This window comes from Odocoileus virginianus, chromosome 29 (genome assembly GCF_023699985.2).
Source record: "Odocoileus virginianus isolate 20LAN1187 ecotype Illinois chromosome 29, Ovbor_1.2, whole genome shotgun sequence".
NCBI classification, from domain to species: Eukaryota; Metazoa; Chordata; class Mammalia; order Artiodactyla; family Cervidae; genus Odocoileus; species Odocoileus virginianus.
Window position 1 is genome coordinate 4,497,424 of NC_069702.1, and position 26,277 is coordinate 4,523,700.

General features: G+C 45.7%; 1 protein-coding gene across 1 annotated transcript in view; it reads left to right on the forward strand.

The window, feature by feature from the left end:
- The first annotated feature begins 1,955 nt into the window (after positions 1–1,955).
- The window catches only part of LOC110148608 (epididymis-specific alpha-mannosidase), a 42,198-nt gene continuing 17,876 nt past the window's right edge, over positions 1,956–26,277 (forward strand). Inside the window, 5 exon segments of the mRNA XM_070458073.1 lie at positions 1,956–2,093; positions 3,520–3,666; positions 5,185–5,290; positions 25,106–25,278; positions 25,671–25,780. Coding sequence (XP_070314174.1) covers positions 1,956–2,093; positions 3,520–3,666; positions 5,185–5,290; positions 25,106–25,278; positions 25,671–25,780 — 674 coding nt within the window.

Genomic DNA, 26,277 nt, shown 5'->3' on the forward strand with positions numbered 1-26,277 from the left:
CTGGCTGGATGTCATCACCAACTCAATGGACATGAGTTTGGGTAAACTCCGGGAGTTGGTGAGGGACAGGGAGGCCTGGCGTGCATCAATTCACGGATCGCAACAAGTCGGACACGACTGAGCAACTGAACTGAACTGAACTGAAGTGATACACGACTCTGGACACTGCAGGTTCAGAGGTCTGGGCATTCAAAGTGGGAGTGCTTCCACCCAAGGAGAAGGTCCTGCTGGCCTGGTCACTATGGGTTAGTCCTGCCAAGAGGCCAGCAGACAAGAGTCAGCAGTGTAGCGGGGAAAGCTGACCCAGACCATGTGAGGAGCTAGGTCAGGTTGGCTGAGCACAAGGAGGCTGAGAAGACTCGGTTTGGAGCTCACGTGGGCATCTCTGGTCTTCTCTGCCTGCTCTGGATGCTGAATGGACAGGTAGGGGCTATGGCTCCGGAAGGCATGCTGACCAAGGGTCAGGCCCTCAGGAAGGAGGCTCTGGGTACCCCCAGGTCAGCGTCATACCAGCACAGGTGCATGCTGGAGGTGAAAGGAGATGGATGGTAGGTAGGGACATGAGTATCTTCCACATCCCGCATGATCTACGACAAGAACAGCTAATGCACAGGCCTGGGGGAAGGGACGGGAGTGGACACCTGTGGGACGTGGGTGACGTCTCCACGTGGGCGCAGGCGCGCAGGGCGGGGGCTGGAGCAGCGGGGCTGGCCTGCCCCTCCCCCTGAAGGGATCCTAGGGCTGCTCCACGGCCCCTTCCCACAGGGCCTGGTTAGGGCGTCCCCACAGCCGGCCGCTCTGGGATCCACACATGAGCGTACCAGGGACCAAGGCAAGCTGTGTCTTGCCACTTCTGACAACCTCCAAGTCACACAGGCCATCTTTTCTACATTCTATGGTTCCGAGACAGTCACAAGTTCACCAGCTACAAAGGGAGAAGACGCAGGTCCTGTACTCAATAGGACGAAGTCAGGATCTAGTCAGGTCAGGTGGGTACCAGGGAGGGGATGAGACAGAAAGGAGAAAGACCTGCTTGGAGACCATATTCTCCAGATGTATTTGCTGGGGGAGAGGCCACGGTGGCCAGAAGCGAGAGTGAGTCACAGGTCTGGCAGCCACAGAAAGAGCCGCTCAGGCATTTAGAGGTCAGAGAGAGGAGCCCACTCCCAGACCCCTGCTCCAAGTCAGGGTTACAGAGACCCCCAGGCAACACTCTGACCCCTGCAGGCTGCACCACCATGCCAGTCATCTTCCAGGAAGGAGACTCCACTGTGTCATCTCCCATGAATTCCCTCACGGGTCCCCGGCACATCTGTGTCTGAGATGCAGACAGCTTAGGCATCTTGCCAAGGTCACTATCCCTGATCCAGACCTAATTCTGAACATTTCAGGCCTTCTTGCTCCTACACTAGCTGTGCAACCTCAGGTCGTCAGGTCCTATTTGTGAAAGCCAACATTCCTCCTTAAAAGAGAGGTTACAATTTCTACTGCAAGGCTCAGACTGGGGGTTTCATGTGAAGGAGAGTGTATCAGGGCAGGCCTCCTGGTGGTGGCAGGCTCCACAGAGTTACCATTTGCAGGGCAGTGTGAAGGAGCCAGTCCAGTGGGTGGGGGCAGGGATGGGTGAGATGCCCAGTTGGGAAATACTGGAGAGGCCTAGGGAAGGGGCATGAGGACTGGGGTGAGGGGAGCCAGAGGGAAGCTGGCAGGCATCCCTGGGGAGGTGGTGTTTGGGGTTTGGCTAAAGGCGGATGGTCAGGAAACCCCAGATGGAGCAGAGTGCTGCAAGGCAGTGAGGGCCCCCGCCTGCACCGCTCAGGTGACAGCCTCTGTGTGGGCGTCACTCCTGGTCTCCATCCCGCTGCATCCACCAAAGGGCGGTGACCCCATAGGCTGGCAGGAGGCGGGGCCCGCAGGCAGGCAGACGTCCTCCAGCCCCTGTGCTGGCCGAGGAGATGGAGCCGCGGGGCTGGCTGCCTCTGCTCCTGCAGTTGGGCCTGATGTGGCCCCTGGGGGCTCCTTCTGAGCCCCGACTGAGGGTATTCGTGGTTCCGCACAGCCACATGGACGTGGGCTGGCTGCACACCGTGCAGGTAGGTGCCCCGAGTGACCCCTGCACACCTCTTGAAGCTGCGGCTCTTTCTCCATCTGGACTCCAGAGTGGGTTTGAGTCCTGGGTCTCTGCCATCAGGGATCTCGGCCTTGGGCCCACCTATACTTGGCTACTTGACTGGAAGTCAGCTTCTCCAGTGGCTAAGATAGTAAAGAATCTGCCTACAATGCAGGAAACCCAGGTTCGATCCCTGAGTCAGGAAGATCTCCTGGAGAAGGAAATGGTAACCCACTCCTGTATTCTTGCCTGGAGAATTCCAAGGACAGAGGAGCCTGGTGGGCTACAGTCCATGGGGTCACAAAGATTTGAACATGAATGAGCAATTAACAGACTGGCTGTGGGCTGGGGTGAGAATGTGTTCCCAGCCTGCAATGTGTGCAAGGTGTTCTTCATAATTCCACTGAGTGAATGAATGCACCAGGGCTGAGGAAAAGAGGGCAAGACTGATTTCCATAAGTTTCCAGTGCAGGTAACTGAAATGATTACCCAGGCCACACAAGCTCTTTTCTAGAAGGAGGAAGGAAACAAATGAATACGACCACTCTGTGATCATGGATACAATACTTTCCATGAGACATTAATAAGTGAGTCGCTCATTTTAAAGGGAGTCGGGCAGCAAGAGGCCCTGAGGCTGAGTGTTGAGTCTGGTCCCAGCTCACTGGGCAGCGTCTGTGGGTGGTCACACACCTGTGTGTGGAACTGCTGACGTGTGGGAAGCAGGCTCGTCACCCCCAGTTCACAGAAGGGACACTGAGGCCCAGGGTGGGGTGCTGCCCAAGTCAGCAGACATTGCCACCTTGCCCGCTAACACCCTGCCCAGGGCTCCTTGCATTCCTTTATCAGCATCCGGGCACCACGGTGAGCCAGCCTGACCCAGATGGGAGCATGCTCAGCTCCATCCTGGGGCCTCCCAGCCTCGGGGGAGGAGATAGATCCAGAGAGATGACTCAGGGGGTCAGCTCCTCTCAGCTTTAGCCCTTGACACACACTTCCCCATCATTTCATCCCAAGAAGGCCCATCTGAGTCCCTGGACCTCAATCCCAGGGCCCTGTTGTCAATTGTCTGTCCTCCAAGGCAGGAGCGGTCAGCACACCCCACTGGACTGGCACATCCCTCTGTCTCATAGAGTATCTGTCCCCTCATGACTCTCCTCAGGGGCAGGCTCCCATCTAAGGGGGTCCGCCCGGATCCTTCTCTCAGTGCAGGGCTGACTGCCCATCCAGCACAGAGTGGACACCGGGCTCCCTTGTTTCAGGAGGAGGGGGAGTCTAGAGCAGGCTGGGTGGGAGTGCCAGTGGACCCCGGACACCGTGTCTCTCTGCACGTTCCTCCTCGGTCCCTGGTCCACACCCTCTGGTTTCCCCCACGGGGCTGGAGTGATGGCCTCTCCCCCTCCCCACCCCAGGAGAGCATGCAGGCTTATGTCACCAACGTCTACAACTCCGTGGTGGAGGAGCTGACCCTTGAGAAGAAGCGCAGGTTCATCGCTGTGGAGCAGGAGTATTTCCGGCTCTGGTGGGATGGCGTCGCCTCAGACAGGCAGAAAGGCCAGGTAACGCTGCGCTCATGGGGTCCTCACCAGGCAGCTGAGAGCGGATGCCCTAGGGGTCCGGGGGACGACCCTTCAGGAAGCTCCTGGGTTGTGCTCTGTGTGGCCAGGGCGGGGCTGCATAAACCAGGAGGCCCCAACCCGGCTGAGCTGTGCCCAGGGTCCGTTTAGTACCGGTTTGTGGTCAGCCCCACGCCCAGGGGCCAGGGTTGTGTTTGATCCTGCCTTTCTGGTTCCTCCTGAATAATTGCAGCTCTGGAAGCCCAGCCGGGCACTCAGCTGGTGAGAATGGGGTCACCTTTCACACTGGGCAATGCAGGGTGACCCTGTGTCCACACCCTTTGACTTCATTTATGAATCTGCTTGAACCCCACGGGCACCAGAGCCCAGGACCAGCCAGGAGTGCAGGAGACCCTGTGGATTAACCACCGGGGCTTATTAACTCCATGTCATAGGGGGTCAGAGGCCCTGGTCCATGGAGGCGCAGTCTGAGGTGACCTGTGTCCACACCCTCTGACCTCATTTATGAGCCTGCGTGGCTCCCACGGACACTGGAGCCGGTGACCATCCAGGGATGCAAGGGTCCCTGTGGATTAGCCTCCTGGTCCTGATTAACTCTGTACCACAGGGGTCAGAGGACATGGTCCTTGCAGGGGCAGTCTGGGGCCAAGTCCTCTCCCCTCTCCATGGGATCACAGGTAGGGCCTGATCTCTTCAGCTGCATGTGAATTCACTGGTAGCATGATTAATGTTAAATTCCTGATTTAGTTAATTATAAAACAGCTATAATGATCTTCTTGCTCAACACTTCCTGAACTATGGAATTAAAGGCATGCAGCTACTGACGTTCACTTTGAATTAGTTTAAGTAAACCATATCTTCTATTAAAATAAATAAATAGTGTTAATGAAATGGATAAACAATACTAATAGTGGGATAATCTGGGAAAGCTGAAACTCAAGTTCTTTGGCCACCTGACGTGAAGAGCCAACTCACTGGAAAGGACCTTCATGCAGGGTAAGATTGAAGGCAGGAGGAGAATGGGATGACAGAGGATAAGGCACTTAGATGGCATCACCAACTCAGTTGACATCCAATTGAGCAAACTCTGGGAGATAGTGAATGACAGGGAAGCCTGGAGTGCTTCAGTCCAAGGGGTTGCAAAGGGTCAGAGATAACTGATCAACTGAGAAACAACAATCTGTGGAATGATTTATAGGAAGTGAGCTTTTTTACAATCCTTGCAAGGCTTTCATAAGTGTGAAATTATCCCAAAACAAAAGTTGTGAATATATATACCTGTATATATGCCTGATGAAGCAGCAGGCATGGCCAGGTGCTGTTCTCAGAGCTGGATACAGTCATGACCAGGACAGACAGCGTCCTGCTATTTGCGGAATAAATGAGGCTGAGGAGTTTGAAGGAAGGACCGTGAGATGCAGTAGACATGAGACCAACAAACATAAATGGTTCAGCCTGGGAGGTGTAACCTGGCCTTTTCTCTCTGCCCACCATGCCAAGGTCCGCCAGCTTGTGGCTGAAGGTCGCCTGGAGTTTGTCCTCGGAGGCCAGGTCATGCACGACGAGGCTGTGACCCACTTTGATGACCAGATCCTCCAGCTCACAGGTTTGATTACCCTTCCCCAGACCAGGGTCCCTGTGGCCTCCATGGGGCTGGGACTGGGTGTCCGAGCCCTCGTCCTGGGCTCCATCTTCCACCCTCAGCAGGAGACTGTGACCATCAAAACTGTGATTGCTGGTGCTGCGTCCATGTGTGTGCCTGAGTGTAGGGGATAAAGGTGTGGATTCTTACCAGCCAGCTCAGCTGTGTCCTGACTCTGCTAACTCCCAACCCTGTGAAACTGGGCAAGTGATGCAACCTCATTAAGCCTAAGTTGCCTCCTGTATAAAACATTTGATATGATGTATGATCTGTCTCAAAGGGGTGTTATAAAGTTTAAATTGAAATAATTCAAATATAGATCACTTAGAGTGCAGCATGCGGGTCCCAGTCAATGACCAATAAGGGCCAGATGCCATCTCTGCCATCAGCTCACACACCAACCGTTCAAACAGTACCAACACACAGCACCACCACCATCACCACCATTACAATTGACTCCATCACTACCTGCACCCGTGTCACCTCCAACAACACCACCTCCAAGTCTGTTATGATCGCCCCCAACACCACCCTCACCACCACTAACATCTTAGCACATCATTGTGTAATTATAACACCGACACCTTCAACATCAGCACCATCACCGTCACCACCATTACCAATGTCACCTTCACTATCTGCACCCGCACCACCTCCACTACTCCTGCCTCCAAGTCCATAATGAATCCTCCAGCACCACCATCATCACCACTGACACGTCAGCACATCACTGCATCACTCCTAACACCAACACCTCCAACACCAACACCAAAATTACCACCATTGTCACAACCTACCCATCATGCACCTCTTCCAAAACCACCACATTCCCCACCACAATTAGCACTCCCACCACCAGCAAAATTAAATGTACATTACTTCTTAAAAATACCATGCTTGTACAGAAGGGGGACAAAAGAAACAAATGTAGAAAAATATGGGAAACCTATCGAAAATGTGTTCATTTCTCTTTTCCCCATTTCTCATTTCACTGCCAGCATCAATACCAGTTCTAACACCAGTGCATACAACCACTCTCTCAACTGTTACACCCACACCATCACAACACCAACACCTCTGCAACCATCCAAAATTCATCACCTTCACCACCACGAAAACCAACAGCACCTCGTCTACCACTAACATTACACCCTCTGCTACCAACAACTCTATCTCCACCACCCAAGCCCCAGCAGAATGCCCAGCACTATCACCTTCATGGTCGCCTCTAACACTCCAACTGCTTCTGGCACCATCAGTACCAGCACCACCACCAAAACCTCTACCACGTACTGCACCACCGCCATCATCAATGCCAACACCGTAACAGGAAACTGATAAACGTTGCCAGCGCCTCTACCATCCTCACTGCCATCATCACCACAGCCAACTCCATTCACACCATCGTTATCCCTGTCAACACCACAACCACTGTCATCACAGCCATCGTCACCAACACGGCCGTCATCAGTACCACCACCATCATCAATGCCAACACTGTAACAGGAAACTGATAAACATTGCCAGCGCCTCTACCATCCTCACTGCCATCATCACCACAGCCAACTCCATTCACACCATCGTTATCCCTGTCAACACCACAACCACTGTCATCACAGCCATCGTCACCAACACAGCCATCATCAGTACCACCACCGTCATCTCTTCCGTGTGCATTACTGAAACAGGCACGTCACACCACCATCACCTTCACCACCTCCATCACCACACATGCTGTCATGAAGGGCACATTCTCCTCCACTGAACAAGTGTCTTTCACAGGCATCACTTCACTCACCCTGGAGTGCAGGGTGTCCAGAGGACGTCAGACTCTCAGTCTCTTTCGCAGAAGGGATGCTAAGACTGAAGCTACAAGAATCACAAAGTGTCAGTGGGAGAGCCAGGCTGACTGCAGTGTGGGCTGGGCTCTAGCCCATTGTCACTCCACTACAGTGGGACCCTGTGCAGGACATCACCGTGGCGCTGGGCTTTCTCTTTCGATTTTCTTACCCTGTCTCTCCTTTCAACTCTTTAATCAGTGCTTCCTTCCTCCTGAGTTTCTACTGCCTTATTTCTAGATGTAAGTGATAAGCTCATGGGAATCTTTGTGTTTTACCGTATAAACTTGCACATCTGCAAAATGCAGCCTCAGGCCTCACTTCCTGCCTTCTTCCTGTTCCTTCTGCTTCCTGCTTCCCAGATCTGCCCCTAAGACATGGCCTCCTGTGCTTTCAGAACAAGGTTTCCTGTTGTTTCCAGCCGACTCACCTAGGGAGTCTCATGTCCTGGAATCTTCCAATGGGGCTACAGTGCTCGAGCACCTCCCCTCTTCCGGCAATGACCAGTGCCTGATTCTCATCTGGGTCCCCAGGGCTCAGTCCAGGATGTGACCAGACCAGGGCTGGTGGGCAAGAGGGAGGGAAAGGGCACTGATCTGTCTTCCTCTGGGTACCTACAGAGTGATCATTCCTCATCTCTGGTCTCAGACCACCATGCTTTCCTCCCTGAACACTGCACATTGACCTTGCAAGCCAGACCAGAGGAGCCAGAGTCCAAGCAAAGACAGGTTCCCATCACTGGGGCAGGAAAGGCTGTGGCCCTCTCAATCCTCCCCAGGACATTCTCTGAGGATAAGAAATGTCTCTCTCCATTTCCAAGACCAGCCAGGCCTCTGGGACCCTCAGAGGACGGGTCCTGACTTCATTTCATGATGACCTCCTGTTCTAAGACAAGGCATACACTTTCTTCCTCCAGTCCTGGTCACAGTCCTGAGGATGGGGAGACTTTCAAAACCCCATTCTTGCGGTTGAATATGAGGCAAAAATGCTGCTGAAACTTACATGAATCACGCTGCTAGCAGGTGATGGTCGCATTCTTTTTTCAAAATGTTACTTACTTTTTCTTTTTATATATATTATTGAAGTACGGTTGACTTACAGGGTTTTAGGTGCAGAGTGGTGTGATCCAGGGATACATACACACACATATTATTTTTGAAATTTTTTTCTTTTATAGGTTATTATGAGGTATTGACTATAGTTCCCTGTGCTGTACAGTATACCTTTGTTGTTTGTTGCATATTTATTTTTTAATTAAAAATCTAGCATTCTATTCATACTTAGCCAAACAAGTGAAATCGTAATGTCATACATTTTTTAGTTAGGCATAAATTCACAACTATTCCAAAATATATAAGTATATGTTATGCATATTATATATATTATATATATATATATATAAGCATTTCTACTACACTTGCAGAAGGGGTGAAAAAGAACAGAAAAAGAGATGAAGAAATTGGAAAAGAAAAACTAAAGGAAATGGGAGCACTGAATATTAAATAGAAAAAGGGAAACAAACTAGATAAAAGTAAAAGATCATCATATAGTCCAGTTGTTTTTAACTATGGTGGTTCATTAGAATCATATCTGACCTCTGGAGGAAAAAAATCAATACCTGGGCATCTGTATTTAAAAAACAATTTCAAGAAAATTCTGATATGTATCTGCATTCTAAAAATGATTACAGGTTTTTCTATCAAATGGTAGTTTTGATGTTAAAGAGTTCTATTATTTTTCTGTTGACCAATCATGAGATAATGGTATTGAGTAATGGTTACATAATCACAAAAGTAGAAGATTCTTATCAGTTTTCACAATCAATAGCCAGACAAAAAATAAAAGATAATTACAATTACAAACGATTATGGGAACATGATTACCTAGCAATTTAAAATAGGTACAAATTATCTGTGCGGGTTAAGCAGAGTGACCTGGTAAGTGGAGGCTGGTGCTTTTAATGCGTTTACATTTGAGGTGATTATCAATATGTTTGATCCAATTACCATTTTCTTAATTGTTTTGGGTTTATTTTCTGTAGATCTTTTTTTCCCTGTGCTTCCTGCCTAGAGAAGTTCCTTTGGCATTTGCTGTAATGCTGGTTTGGTGGAGCTCTCCAACAAATGCTAAAGGATCTTCTCTGGACAGGAAACACAGAAAGGTGTTTAACTAGAACGCAAAATAACGAAGTAAATGGCAACGGGATCATCAGTTCAGTCCAGTCGCTCAGTCGTGTCCGACTCTTTGCAACCCCATGAATCGCAGCACGCCAGGCCTCCCTGCTCATCACAAACTCCCTGAGTTTACTCAAACTCTTGCCCATCGAGTCGGTGATGCCATCCAGCCATCTCATCCTCTGTCGTCCCCTTCTCCTCCTGCCCCCAATCCCTCCCAGCATCAGGATCTTTTCCAATGAGTCAACTCTCTGCATGAGGTGGCCAAAGTATTGGAGTTTCAGCTTCAGCATCAGTCCTTCCAATGAACACCCAGGACTAATCTCCTTTAGGATGGACTGGTTGGATCTTCTTGCAGTCCAAGTGGCTCTCAAGAGTCTTCTCCAACACCACAGTTCAAAAGCATCAATTTTTTGGCACTCAGCTTTCTTTACAGTCCAACTCTCACATCCATACATGACCACTGGAAAAGCCACAGCCTTGACTAGATGGACCTTTGTTGGCAAAGTAATGTCTCTGCTTTTTAATATGCTATCTAGTTTGGTCATAACATCTTTTCATTTCATCTTTTAATTTCATGGCTGCAGTCACCATTTGCAGCGATTTTGGAGCCCCAAAAAATAAAATCTGACACTTTCCACTGTCTCCCCATCTATTTCCCATGAGATGATGGGACCAGATGCCATGATCTTAGTTTTCTGAACTTATCAATAATTATCTTAAATGTAAATGGGTTGAATGCCCCAACCAAAAGACAAAGACTGCCTGAATGGATACAAAAACAAGATCCCTATATATGTCATCTACAAGACACCCACCTCAAAACAAAGGACACATACAGACTGAAAGTGAAGGGCTGGAAAAAGATATTACATGCAAATAGAGACCAAAAGAAAGCAGGAGTCACAATACTCATATCAGAGAAAATAGACTTTAAAATAAAGGCTGTGAAAAGATACAAAGAAAGACACTCCATAATGATCAAAGGATCAATCCAAGAAGATATAACAATTATAAATATATATGCACCCAACATAGGAGCATTGCAATATGTAAGGCAAATGCTAACAAGTATGAAATGGAAATTAACAATAACACAATAATAGTGGGAGATTTTAATACCCCACTCATGCCTATGCATAGATCAGCTAAACAGAAAATTAACAAGGAAACACAAACTTTAAATGATACAATGGACCAGTGAGGCCTAATTGATATCTTTAGGACATTTCACTCCAAAACAATGAATTTTACCTTTTTCTCAAGTGCACATGAAACCTTCTCCAGGATAGATCACATCCTAGGCCATAAATCGAGCCTTGGTAAATTCAAAAAAATTAAAATCATTCCAAGCATCTTTTCTGACCACAATGCAGTAAGATTAGATGTCAATTACAGGAGAAAAACTATTAAAAATTCCAATATATGGAGGCTGAACAACATGCTGCTGAATAAACAAAAACTCACAGAAGAAATAAAAAAAAAAGAAAATATGCATAGAAATGAATGAAAATGAAAACAAAACAACCCAAAACCTATGGGACACTGTAAAAGCAGTGCTGAGGGGAAAGTTCACAGCAGTACAGGCTTACCTCAAAAAACAAGAAAAAAGTCAAATAAATAAACTAACTGTATGCCTAAAGCAACTAGAAAAGGAAGTAAAGAAGAACCCCGGGGTTAGTAGAAGGAAAGAAATCTTAAAAATTAGGGCAGAAATGAATAAAAAAAAAAAAGAGAGAGACCATAGCAAAAATCAACAAAGCTAAAACCTGATTTTTAAGAAGATAAATAAAATTGACAAACCATTAACCAGACTCATCATAAAACAAAGGGAGAAGATTCAAATCAACAAAATTAGGAGTGAAAATGGAGAAATCACAATAGACAACAGAAGTACAGAGGATCATAAGAGACTACTATCAGCAACTATATGCCAATAAAATGGACAGCTTCGAAGAAATGGACAAATTCTTAGAAAAGTACAACTTTCCAAAAGTGAACCAGGAAGAAGTAGAAAATCTTAACAGACCACTCAGAAGCACAGAAATTGAAACTGTAAACAGAAATCTTCCAGCAAACAAAAGCCCAGGACCATACAGCTTCACAGCTGAATTTTACCAAAAATTTAGAGAAGAGCTAACACCTATCATACTCAAACTCTTCCAGAAAATTTCAGAGGAAGGTAAACTGCCAAACTCATTCTATGAGGCCACCATCACCCTAATACCAAAACCAGACAAAGATGCCACAAAAAAAAAAAAGAAGAAGAAGAAGAAGAAAACCACAGGCCAATATCACTGATGAATATAGATGCAAAAAATTCTTAACAAAATTCTAGCAAACAGAATCCAACAACATATTAAAAAGATCATACATCATGAACCAAGTGGGCTTTATCCCAGGGACGCAAGGATTCTTCCCAACATTAGCAAATCAATCGACGTAATACACCACATTAACAAACTGAAAGATAAAAATCATATGATTATGTCAATAGATGCAGAGAAAGCCTTTGACAAAATTCAACATCCATTTATGATAAAAACCCTCCAGTAAGCAGGAATAGAAGGAACATAACTCAACATAATAAAAGCTAGATGTGACAAATCCACAGCAAACACATACCTCAATGGTGAAAAATTGAAAGCATTTCCCTTAAAGTTAGGAACAAGAAAAGGATACCCACTCTAACCACTACTACTATTCAACATAGTTTTGGAAGTTTTGGCCATAGCAATCAGAGCAGAAAAAGAAATAAAAGAAATTCAGATTGGAAAAGAAGAAGTAAAACTCTCACTGTTTGAAGATGACAAGATCCTTTACTTAGAAAACCTGAAAGACTCCACCAGAAAATTACTAGAGCTAATCAGTGAATATAGTAAAGTTGCAGGATATAAAATTAACACACAGAAATCCCTTGCATTCCTATACACTAACAATGAGGAAACACCAAGAGAAATTAAGGAAACAATTCCATTCACCATTGCAAAGAAAAAAATAAAATACTTAGGAAAATATCTACCTAAAGAAACACAAGGCCTGTATATAGAAAACTATAAAACACTGATGAAGGAAATCAAAGATGACACAAATAGATGGAGAAATATACCAAGTTCTTGGATTGGAAGAATCAATCTAGTGAAAATGAGTATACTACCCAAAACAACCTATAGATTCAATACAATCCCTATCAAGCCACCAATGGTATATTTCACAGAACTAGAACAAATAATTTCACAATTGTATGGAAATACAAAAAATATCGAAGAGCCAAAGCAATCTTGAGAAAGAAGAATGGAACTGGAGGAATCAACCTGCTTGACTTCAGACAATACTACAAAACTACAGTCATCAAGACAGTATGGTACTGGCACAAAGACAGAAATATAGATCAATGGAACAAAATAGAAAGCCCAGAGAAAAGTCCACGCACTTATGGACACCTTATCCTTGACAAAGGAGGCAAAAATATACAATGGAGAAAAGACAATCTCTTTAACAAGTGGTGCTGGGAAAACTGGTCAACCACTTGTAAAAGAATGAAACTAGAACACTTTCTAATGCCATACACAAAAATAAACTCAAAATGGATTAATGATCTAAATGTAAGACCAGAAACCATAAAACTCCTAGAGGAAAACATAGGCAAACACTCTCTGACATAAACCACAGCAGGATCCTCTATGACCCACCTCCCAGAGTAGTGGAAGTAAAAGTAAAGATAAACAAGTGGGACCTAATTAAGCTTAAAAGTTTCTGCACAACAAAGGAAACTATAAGCAAAGTGAAAAGACAGCCTTCTGAATGGGAGAAAATAATAGCAAATGAAGCAAAGGACAATGAATTCATCACAAAAATAGACAAGCTACTCCTGCAACTCAATTCTAGAAAAATAAATGACCCAATAAAAAAATGGGCCAAAGAACTAAACAGACACTTCTCCAAAGAAGACATACAGATGGCTAACAAACACATGAAAAAGTGCTCAACATCACTCATTATCAGAGAAATGCAAATCAAAACCACAATAAGGTATCATCTCACACTGGTCAGAATGGCTGCTATCCCAAAGTCTACAAACCATAAATGCTGGAGAGGGTGTGGAGAAAAGGGAACCCTCTTACACTGTTGGTGGGAATGCAAACTAGTACAGCCACTATGGAGAACAGTGTGGAGACTCCTTTAAAAACTGGAAATAGAACTGCCATATGACCCAGCAATCCCACGGCTGGGCATACACACTGAGGAAACCAGAATTGAAAGAGACACATGTACCCCAATGTTCATCGCAGCACTGTTTATAATAGCCAGGACATGGAAGCAACCTAGATGCCCATCAGCAGATGAATGGATAAGAAAGCTGTGGTACATATACACAATGGAAAATTACTCAGCCATTAAAAAGAATACATTTGAATCAGTTCTAATGAGGTGGATGAAACTGGAGCCTATTATACAGAGTGAAGTAAGCCAGGAAGAAAAACACCAATACAGTATACTAAAGCATAGATATGGAATTTAGAAAGATGGTAACAACAACCCTATATGCGAGACAGCAAAAGAGACGCAGATTTATATAGCAGTCTTTTGGTCTCTGTCGGAGAAGACAAGGGTGGGATGATTTGAGAGAATGGCATTGAAACATGTATATTATCATATGTGAAACAGATCGCCAGTCCAGGTTTGATGCATGAGACAGGGTGCTCAGGGCTGGTGCGCTGGGATGACCCAGAGGCATGGGATTCAGGGGTCAGGGTAGTGGAAGGTGGAAGGGAAGCTCAGGATGGGGAACACATGTACACCCATGGCTGATTCATGTGAATGTATGGCAACACCACTACAATATTGTAAAGTAATTAGCCTCCAATTTAAAAAAAAAAAAAAAAAGCTGATTTGGTGATAGTGAATTCTCTTCACTGTTGCTTGTCTGGAAAGCTTTCGATTTCTCCTTCAAATCTGAAGCAGACCCTTGATGATAGAGCATTCTTGGTTGTAGTTTCTTCCCATTCATCACTTTAAATGTATCATATCATTCCCTTCTGGCTTACAGAGTTTCTGTTAAGAAATTAGCTGATAGCCTGATGGGCATTCCCTGATATGTTATTTGTCATTATTCCCTTGTTGCTTTTAATATTTTATCATTGTCTTTAATTATTGTCAGTTTGATTTCTATGTATCTTGGTGTGCTCCTCTTTGGGTTTATCCTACCCGAGACTCTCTCTTCTCTTCTTCTGGGATCCCTATACTGTGAATTTTGGTGCACTTAATGATGTCCCAGAGGTGTCTTAGGCTGCCTTCATTTCTTTTCATTCATTTTTCTATATTCTGTTCTATGGCAGTGATTCCCACCATCCTGTCATCCGGCTCATTTGTCCATTCTTCTGCCTTTGTTATTCTGCGATTAATTCCTTCTAGCGTATTATCCATTGCTGTTTGTTCTTTAGCTCTTCCAGGGCTTTGGAAAACATTTTTTGCTCTTCTCCTTTGTTTTTCCAAGATCCTGCATCATCTTCATTATCATTACTCTGAATTCTTTTTCTGGAAGGATGACTATCTCCACTTCATTTAGTTGTCTTTCTGGGGTTTTACTTGTCCCTTATTCTGGGACATAACTTTCTGCCTTTTCATCCTGATTAACTTTCTGTAATGTGGTTTTTGTTCTAGCCACTGTGGAACTGTGGTTCTTCTGTCTGTCCTCTGATGGAAAGGTCCAAGAGGCTTGGTTAAGGTGCCTGAAGGGAGGGACTGACAGTGGGAAAATCTGGGTCTTGCTCCAGGGGGCAGATCCTTGCTCTGCTTTAACCCAATTATTTGCTGATGAGTGGGTTGCACTCCCTCCCTGGTAGTTGTTTGGCCTGAGCTGACCAAGCACTGGAGTCTACAGGGTCTATGGTAGGGTTAATGGCGACCTCCAAGAGGACTTATGGCAAGGGGGACCTTCCAGGACTGCGGCTGTCAGTGCCTCTGTCTCTAGGTGAGCCCTGGCCTACCCAGGCCTCTTCAGGAGACCCTCCAACATTAGAAGGTAGTTTTGGTTCAGTGTCCTGTGGGGTCACTGCTCCTTTCCTGGAGGTCTTGGTGTGTGCAAGATTATGTTTGCGTCCTCCAACACTGGAGTCTCTGTCCCCCCCCCCCCTTTCTGTGCAAGTCTTACAATCAAATGCCACTGGCCTTAAGGTCAGATTTCCTGGGGATTCCCAGGCCGTTTGTTGGTTCTCCAGGCTGAGAAGCATGACATGTGGTTGGGAACCTTCACAGAGGTGGGAGGGCTTCTTTGGTATTACTGTTCCCCGGTTTGTGGAGAACATACCCCATGGCGATGGCATTTCATGATATTGTGATTGTGCCCATCATACAGGCTCAATATATAGCACTGGACAGGTGGTAGTTACAAAAACCATCCTCAAGAAAAAGAGATGCAACACAGAAAATGGTTGCCTAAAGAGGTCTTACAAATAGGTTAGGAAGGAAGAGAAGTGAAAGGCAAAGGAGAAAAGGAAAGATATGCCCATCTGAATGCAGAGTTCATGGAAAGATGTGTCCTTCTGAATGCAGAGTTTCAAAGTATAGCAACGATAGCTATAACAAAGGTTTCTTAAGCAAAGAAATAGAGGAAAGCAACAGAATTGGAAAGACTAGAGTTCTCTTCAAGAAAATTGAAGATACCAAGGGAGCATTTCATGCAAAAAGACGGGCACAATAAAGGAAAGAAATGATAAGGAATGAACAGAAATAGAGGCGATTAAAGAAGATGTGGTGAGAATACACAGAAGAACTGGAGAAAGAAGTCTTGATGACCTGGATAACCACGATGGTGTGGTCACTCACCTAGAGCCAGACATCCTGCGTTGTGAAGTCAAATGGGCCTTAGGAGGCATAGTATAAACAAAGCTAGTAGAGGTGATGGAATTCCGGCTGATCTATTTAAAATCCTCGAAGATGATGCTGTTAAAGTGCTGACTCAATAGACCAGCACATTTGGAAAACTCAGCAATGGCCACAAGACTGGAAGGGTCAGCTTTCATTCCAATCCCAAAGAAGGGTAATGCCAAAGAAAGTTGAAACTACCATAGAGTTGCCCTAATTTCACATACTAGCAAGGTAACGCTCAGAATCCTTCAAGCTACACTTCAATAGTACATGAACCAAGAACTTCCAGATATTCAACCTGGATTTAGAAAAGGCAGAGGAATCGGAGATCAAACTGCCAACATCCTTTGGATCATAGAAACAGCAAGAGAATTCCAGAAAAACATCTGCATCTGCCTCATGGATTACACTAAATCTTTTGACTGTGTGGATCATGGGAAACAGAAAACTCTTCAAGAGATGGGAATACCAGACCACCTTACCTGCCTCCTGAGAAACCTGTATGTAGGTCAAGAAGCAACCATTAGAACCAGACGTGGAACAACAAACTGGTTCCAAATTGAGAAAGGAGTACACCAAGGCTGTATATTGACACCCTGCTTATTGAATTCATATGTAGAAAGCATCATGAAAAATACCAGGCTGGATGAAGCACAAGCTGGGATCAAGGTTGCAGGGAGAAATATCAGTAACCTTGATACACAGATGACACCACCTTTATGGCAGAAAGTGAAGAGGAACTAAAGAGCCTCTTGATGAAAATGAAAGAGGAGAGTGAAAACCTGGCCTAAAACTCAACATTCCAAGAATTAAGATCATGGCATTTAGTCCCAACACTTCATGGCAAATAGATGGGGAAACAATGGAAAAGAGTGACAGATTATTTTCTTTGGCTCCAAAATCACTGCCAAAGGTGACTGCAACCATGAAATTAAAAGACACTTGCTTCTTGGAAAAAAAAGCTATGACAAACCTAGACAGAGTATTAAAAATCAGAGACATCACATTGCCGACAAAAGTCCATATAGCCAAACCTATGGTTTTTCCAGTAGTCATGTACGGCTGAGGGAATTAGCGAAGTCTGAAGGCTGAAGAATTTGTGCTTTCAAACTGTGGTGTTGGAGAAGACTCTTGCGAGTCCCTTGGACAGCAAGGAGATGAAACCAGTCAATCCTAAAGGAAATCAACCCTGAATGTTCTTTGGGAGGACTGGTGCTGAAGCTGAAAGCCCAATACTTTGGCCACCTGATGCAAAGAGCTAACTCATTGGAAAAGACCCTGATGGTAGGAAAGATTGAGGGCAGGAGGAGAAAAGAGCAAGAGAGGATGTGATGTTGGACAGCATCGCCAGCTCAATGGACGTGAGTTTGAGCAAAGTCTGGGAGACGGTGAAAGATAGGGAAGCCTGATATGAGCAGTCCAAGGGAATGCAAACAGTTGGACCTGACTCAGCCTCTGCCGGACAGTGACAACTCATCCTCTCGGTCACCTTGGCCTCAGCACCCTGGCCCCACCCTCCATTCCCTAGGCAGGTTGATCTTGACCTGGTCATTGTACTCCTTAGGAAGCTGGTTCTGATGCAATGAAGGTGACTGAGTGACCATGACTGAAGCAAGAAGGAAGGTTCTTGTCTTAGGGATGGGGTGAGGGAGAAGCGAGTCTACACTGCAGGCTGTTCTGAGCCATCAGGGGGCTCTGATTCACAGAGCAATGATGCTTCTGGTTGCTGGGGTGTTTGCTACGCATCCCGTAGGGTGTTCTTGCCCTCCTCACACGGCCGAAGGTGTCTTATCCCCTTGAAATGTCGTTTCCTTTGGGGAAGGGGTGGGGAATGAAAAGAAGAGGGCAGTGCATCCTTGAGAAGGTGACCCAGAACTATGCTCATCACTTCTGGTCATGTGCACTGTTCAGAACCTCATCACAAGGTCTGTCATCCGTGGGAGGCTTGAGAATGCAGGCGCCAGCTAGAAGTCTATTACCCTGACCTAACTGGGTGGGGTGGGGGCCTTCCCTGGTGGCTCAAGGGTAAACAATCCATCTATCAATACAGAAGACGTGAGTTCCATCCCTGGGTTAGGAAGATCCCCTGGAGAAGACTCCACTCCAGTATTGTTATCTGTGAAATCCCATGGATAGAGGAGCCTGGCCAGCTAACGCCTACCTGATAGCTTACTGTGAATGATACCAGATTGGTGATTTCTGAAGGCAAAGATTCACCTGAGGGACCAGGAACCAGTCTTGATCACTCAAGAGATTTTGTGTAGCAGTTTTATTAAAGTATGAAAAGAGACAAGGGGAGCTTCTGACATAGACATCAGAAGGGGGATGGAGAGTGCCCCCCTCTCTAGTCTAAGCAAGGGAATTGCATAGTTTTTAATTGGTTATTACAATAAATCAAAAGAATGTCTCAGGTTGTAAAGACCTTTCTAGATCCAATCCCATAATATACATTTTAAGATAGCAGGATTTGTCAGAAGATTTTCAGGAAGGAGATACATGTCCTCAAGCAGGATATTATTATTGTTATGTAACCCTTAGTAAGGAAACCTAAGGAAAATAACGTTTGTCCTTTCCTCCTCCTTGAGAGCCCCAGACCAGTGTCTACTCCTCGGGGACCCTGGACTTCTGATCAACCTGCCCAGGGATTGACTCTCTCAACCCCCCTTTTTCTTTTGGGAGAATTATGTTGCCAAGGGCAAGGGCCATCATTTTCATTCCATAACTACTTCCTGCTGTTGAGAGGCATTGTCCCTAAATTGTTGACATAACATATTCTCCTCAGCCTCATATTGAGGGTGTCTTATCCAGGGGGCCCAAGTAGTCGTTGGAGGAGTTTGTGGCACTTCTAGGAGCCTGGACAACCACTTGTAACTTAAAAGCTTTCAGACAGTTAGAAACAAACCCTGTTTAACAGTTTCAGATGTAAGGCAAATAGGCATTAAACCAAGTTAAAACATAAGTCAAAATTTAAAGTTACATTATGTCCACAGTTAAGGTACGATATGTTCTATCAGTCCTTCTTAGAATTGCTTGATGTCATCAGATCAAGAAGAGTTGAAGAAAGTCTTTTTCTTGAAGCGGAGAAACCCACCATGGGAAGCTTTCAATTGATGAAGAGGTTGAAAAGTTGAAAGCTGAGTCACATAGTTAATTTTAAGGCTTCAGGATCTATGACAATATCTGTGCACAAACCTGTCTGTCATAGAGACAGGTCCTTCTTCTTAGAGGCAGTTCGAGCCCTGGTTAAAGCTATGGGGAGAACTTTCAACAAAATGTCTCATGTTTCCTGAGTTATCCTACGCGGATGCCTCTTTATTTTTTTTTTTTTTTCCATTTATTTTTATTAGTTGGAGGCTAATTACTTTACAGCATTGCAGTGGTTTTTGTCATACATTGAATTAGCCATGGATTTACATGTATTCCCCATCCCGGTCCCCCCTCCCACCTCCCTCTCCACCCCATCCCTCTGGGTCCTCCCAGTGCACCAGGCCTGAGCGCTTGTCTCATGCATCCAACCTGGGCTGGTGATCTGTTTCACCCTAGATATACATGTTTCGATGCTGTTCTCTTGAAACATCCCACCCCCGGGTTCTCCCATAGAGTCCACAAGTCTGTTCTATACATCTGAGTCTCTTTTTCTTTTTTTGCATATAGGGTTATGGTTACCATCTTTCTAAATTCCATATATATGTGTTAGTATACTGTAATGGTCTTTATCTTTCTGGCTTACTTCGCTCTGTATAATGGGCTCCAGTTTCATCCATCTCATTAGAACTGATTCAAATGAATTCTTTTTAACGGCTGAGTAATATTCCATGGTGTATATGTACCACAGCTTCCTCATCCATTCATCTGCTGATGGGCATCTAGGTTGCTTCCATGTCCTGGCAATTATAAACAGTGCTGCGATGAACATTGGGGTGCACGTGTCTCTTTCAGATCTGGTTTCCTTGGTGTATATGCCTAGAAGTGGTATTGCTGGGTCATATGGCAGTTCTATTTCCAGTTTTTTAAGGAATCTCCACACTGTTTTCCATAGCGGCTGTACTAGTTTGCATTCCCACCAACAGTGTAAGAGGGTTCCCTTTTCTCCACACCCTCTCCAGCATTTATTGCTTGTAGACTTTTGGATAGCAGCCATCCTGACTGGCGTGTAATGGTACCTCATTGTGGTTTTGATTTGCATTTCTCTGATAATGAGTGATGTTGAGCATCTTTTCATGTGTTTTTTAGCCATCCGTATGTCTTCCTTGGAGAAATGTCTGTTTAGTTCTTTGGCCCATTTTTTGATTGGGTCATTTATTTTTCTGGAGTTGAGCTGGAGGAGTTGCTTGTATATTTTTGAAATTAATCCTTTGTCTGTTGCTTCATTTGCTATTATTTTCTCCCAATCTGAGGGCTGTCTTTTCACCTTGCTTATAGTTTCCTTTGTTGTACAAAAGCTTTTAAGTTTCATTAGGTCCCATTTGTTTATTTTTGCTTTTGTTTCTAAAATTCTGGGATGTGGGTCATAGAGGATCCTGCTGTGATTTATGTCGGAGAGTGTTTTGCCTATGTTCTCCTCTAGGAGTTTTATAGTTTCTGGTCTTACATTTAGATCTTTAATCCATTTTGAGTTTATTTTTGTGTATGGTGTTAGAAAGTGTTCTAGTTTCATTCTTTTACAGGTGGTTGACCAGTTTTCCCAGCACCACTTGTTAAAGAGGTTGTCTTTTTTCCATTGTATATCCTTGCCTCCTTTGTCGAAGATAAGGTGACCACAGGTTCGTGGATTTATCTCTGGGCTTTCTATTCTGTTCCATTGATCTATACTTCTGTCTTTGTGCCAGTACCATACTGTCTTGATGACTGTGGCTTTGTAGTATAGTCTGAAGTCAGGCAGATTGATTCCTCCAGTTCCATTCTTCTTTCTCAAGGTTACTTTGGCTATTCGAGGTTTCTTGTATTTCCATACAAATTGTGAGATTATTTGTTCTAGTTCTGTGAAAAATACCGTTGGTAGCTTGATAGGGATTGCATTGAATCTATAGATTGCTTTGGGTAGTATAGCCATTTTGACAATATTGATTCTTCCAATCCGTGAACACGGTATATTTCTCCACCTGTTTGTGTCGGATAACGCGTCTGACTACGCGGATGCCTCTTTAATGTCACTAGCCTTTGCAACTTTTTCTGAAGATTGGGGTCTCCAGAAACAGTGTAGTGATATTCTATTCCTTGAGCTTTTGACACACCTTGACTTACAGCAGCTTTAAAGATGGAGTCATTGTCACTCTGAATTTGAGAGTTTAAGATCCCACTTACATCATGAGAAGTCAGTAGAGTAAGATTTTTTTTCCATTAATAAGCTTATGAGCTTTATGCATTAACAAAACAATAGCATCTATTATCCTTTAAGCAATGCAGCCATAGCCTTTTTTTCAGTAACAAACTAAACTCTGATCCTGTGGGTAAGCTCAAAGAGGGAGCCTGCCAGAGAGCAGTCTGAAGAGTCTAAAAACCCTTTTGAGTTTCTGGGGACCTAACCAGTTTGTCAGTTTGGACCTGCTGAGTCTCAGTTATAAGTTTATATAAAGGCTAGGCAAGTTCTGCATAACCCAGAATCCAAATGGGCCAGTACCCTGTGATTCCTAAAAACCCTCTCTTGTCTTAAAGTCATAGGTAGAGATGGCTTAATATAGATTTAACTCTAGAAAGTATCCTTTGAATCAGTGACTGAAAAATATTTGGCTCCTTCAGCAATTTTAGGCAATAAAGTATAAGGATTAGGCACTTATTATTTGTATATCTTGAACAAGTCAAATAGGAAAAGGAGTACGTTAAGGCTGTATATTGTCACCTTGCTTCTTTAACTTACATGCAGAGTATATCATGAGAAATGCTGAGCTGGAGGAAGCACAAGCTGTAATCAAGATTGCCAGGAGAAATATCAATAACCTCAGATATGCAGATGACACCACGCTTATGGCAGAAAGTGAAGAAGAACTAAAGAGCCTCTTGATGAAAGTGAAAGAGGAGAGTGAAAAAGTTGGCTTAAAGCTCAACATTCAAAAAACTAAGATCATGGCATCTGGTCCCATCACTTCATGGGAAATAGATGGGGAAACAGTGGAAACAGTGGCTGATTTTATTTTTCTGGGCTCCAAAATCACTGCAGATGGTGATTGCAGCCATGAAATTTAAAGTTTCTTACTCCTTGGAGGGAAAGTTATGACAAACCTAGACAGCATATTAAAAAGCAGACATTACATTGCTAACAAAGGTCCGTCTAGTCAAGGCTATGGTTTTTCCAATGGTCATGTATGGATGTGAGAGTTGGACTATAAAGAAAGCTGAGTACCGAAGAATTTGTGCCTTTGAACTGTGGTGTTGGAGAAGACTCTTGAGAGTCCCTTGGACTTCAAGGAGATCAGTCCTGGGTGTTCATTGGAAGGACTGATACTGAAGCTGAAACTCCAATACTTTGGCCACCTGATGCGAAGAGCTGTCTCATTTGAAAAGACCCTGATGCTGGGAAAGATTGAGGGCAGGAGGAGAAGAGGATGACAGATGATGAGATGGTTGGATGGCATCACCAACTCGATGGACATGGGTTTGTGTGGACTCTGGGAGTTTGTGGTGGACAGGAAGGCCTGGCTTGCTGTGGTTCATGGGGTCGCAAAGAGTCAGACATGACTGAGCAACTGAACTAAAACAACTAAAACTAAAACAGGCATTTATCATTTGACTTTTTTCTACACCTCAAATAGGAGTATCGGATGGACTGTTACAGGGAATTAATAGTTCTTGTTCCTTTACATTTTTAATGGTTGGCTTTACCTTCCTTAACTTTGGGCTTTGGTAGACACTGTTTTTGATGTGGAAATGGGGGAGGGTCTTTGAGCTTGATAAAGACAGGAACAGCATTTTGTGCTCAACACACAGCTTTTCCATCAGCCCACACTTTGAGATTTACACTTTGTTCAACTAATGGGAGAGAAAGAGCAAGCTCCATATTCATGAAAACAGAGGCCTGAACCTTGCTCAGTATATTCCTCCCCAGAAGGGGTGAGGGGGACTTCATGATCAGAAACGTGTGAGAAAACAGCAGAGAGTCCCAGTTGCAGCTTAAAGGATGACTGAAATAGTAGCACATGACTCATCCTGACAGTCCCATTGCAGTGGTGGCCTGGGAGGAAAGAGGACCAGGGCCTTCAGTGAGCACAGAGAAATTTTCCTCAGTGTCCAGAGGAAATCGACTGATTGGCCCTTCCCAGTTATTAATACCCGGAGTCCCTCAGAGGTAATTGGGATGGGAGCTTGTGTGGGGACCCAAGGCACATGTAGTCACGATTATCTTGAGAGCCTGGCCCCTCGGGCCTACACTTCAGAGGGCAGAGCCTTTTCCAGTATGTCCCTCTGCAGACCAGACATAGAGCCGAAGGCAGCTTAGATGCCTGAGGACAATCTCGCTTGAGATGCCTCTCCTCTCCACAGTAACAGCAAGCCCATCGCTTTGAACCTGGGTCCCTCTGGGCATTTTTCTCAGGCTATTTCAGAGCAGGTCTAACAGCCATGGTTGGGGCATCAGTCTTCTGACTGGCTCTTTTTTCCTATTTTCCTCCTCATCTTCTCTACCATAACATACTGTCTGAGTCAGCTGCAACAGTTTATCTAAAGACTGATTTGGTACAAATGCCTGTTTTAGTAACTTATGGCAGATATCTGGAGCTGACTGAGTGAGGAATCTACCTTTTAAGACCATTTCTCCATTTGAACTTTCAGGGTCCATATCAGTAAACTTGTAGAGAGCCTCCCATAATTATCTAGAGATTTACCAGGAGTTTTCTTCTCTCCCTGTTCTATGTCAGCCAACTTAGCATATTTAAAAGTCGGTGTACAGCCGCCTGAGTCCTGCAAGAATACATGCAGCAAAGGGAGTCTTTTATGGGAACTGCTTGGCTCCGAGTAGGGATGAGGGCTATTTTGTGTTCCTACTTTCTCCTTACCTTAAGACATTCATCTCCAAAAGTAACAGCTTCCCCCAAAACTCAAGCTCTTGAGTCAGGAGTCAGCGTCCCTCCCAAGACATGTACTACATCTCGCCAAGTAAGGTCATAAGGTAAAGTTAGTCCCATAAAGCCTTCCGTGTACCTTTTTGATTCTCTAAATATTCTACAGAGACTGAGGCAACCCCTCCTAGAAGGGAGCCTGTTCATTTGGGAGCCCCAGATACAGGGGCAAAGTAGGAGAAGAGGAAGGAGCTGCAGGTTTCAAACACAAATCTGTACCCTTAGGACACAAGTCTGGAATGTCTCGCAGAGAGATAAGGAGAACACAGATGGCACTTCTACCCATTTCTCTTGTTTTCCTCAGAATCGATCTAGTTATGAAACAGTATTGTAGTTAAGAGACGCTTCGGCCAGGAGTCCTCAATTTCAAAGGATACCATGACCATTCTGTATCACAGAAGAAGATCAGGCATGTCTTTTTAACCCCTGGGGATCAAACTTCTCCCAGCATTAAAAAAAAAAAAAAAAAAAAAAAAAAAAAAAAAAAACATTTTAAAGGAGTGGTTCTGGAACTGCTAGCTCCCATGTGTAAGAGAGAAAACAGCAGCGCCCACAGCCATGGTTTTTTCCACCAGAGGCGTCCTTCCCTGCTCTAGATGGGGGTGTACACAAGCTCTCCACCAAACCCTGGGGGACTGAAATCAATGGCATTTCAAATATGGGACTTTCTGCAGTCACCCTGATTCCTGCTTCTATGGATAAAGATGTGAATAGACCAATGATTCTGGGAAGAAGTCCTAATATTAGCCTCTATTTCACAAGACCCTCCTTGCCTGTTAGGTGGCATCCCAGCCCTGGAGAAGGGCACAGGGCGCTGAGGGAGTGATGAAACTTATCTCTTAGCAGAAGGACACGGGTTTCTCTACGAAACATTTGGGGTCCGGCCACAGTTCTCCTGGCAGGTGGACCCATTTGGTGCATCCGCCACGACCCCCACCCTCTTTGCCCTGGCGGGCTTCAATGCCCATGTCATCTCCAGGATCGACTACGACCTGAAGGAGGCCATGCAGGATAACCGGGTGAGTGGTGAGCCGCATCTACTCAACGACTTTCTCACCATCAGAACTGAAAAACGCTGCTGCACCTTTAGTGATGGTGATGAGCTCCCTGTGTCTGGGGGCATTCAAGCCAAGTTAGAGACAGCCTGTCTGGCAGGCCCTGGCAGAGAGTCCTGCCCTGAGGAGGGTCAGACGAAAGTGCAGGCAGGCACCGTCTGGAGGGCCAGTTCCTCCACCAGTGTGGCTTTGGGAGGGCAGGGGGAATCTTGAGGAGGGGGCAGCGAGGGAGATCTTGACCATGAACCACTGAGAGGAGCGGGTGTGGGCGGCTAGGAGACTCGGGTGGGGTCTGGGGAGGGGAGCCGGCATCCGTGTCACCCCTGGGCCTCACTCTGTTCCCTCCGGGTCTGCAGGAGCTGCAGTTCGTGTGGCGAGGGTCCAGATCCCTGTCGGCGCAGCAGGAAATCTTCACACACGTCCTGGACCAGTTTGGCTACTGCTCGTGAGCACCTGCCTCGGGCCAGTCCCCGTCCCAGCACCCTCCCTCGACCAGCTTAGCCACGCCCCTCATGGCCAGCCCTGAGGGCACGCACTGAGCACCCATCTTACAGAAAGAACAGCTGAGGCCCGGACACCCAGCCAAGGCCCCGTGGTAACAGCCGTGGGGCAGCTGGAGTGGCTCAGGCAATTGAGTCGAGGCTTCCGAGTTCTGGCACCAGCCCTCCTGTGGGCTGTCTGGTGGGGGGCCCTGCATCCAGTCCCCTCTGCCCTCTGTTCCTCGAGGCCGTGGGTGGGGGCTGAGCCCTCGTGAACAGGGGAGGTGGGATGAAGCGGCAGCTGAGAGAAGAGGCAAGGGGGACTCACTAGCAGGTTCTGGGTGCCCTGTAGGATCAGAGTGAGGTGCCCAAGTGGCCACAGGGCTCACATGGGGGCATCTTCTGTCCACGCAGCTCTCTGCTGCCCACCACTGCCCTGTCCACCCCCTGATGGGAGACAGAGGCCCCGATGCTCTGGCCTCCC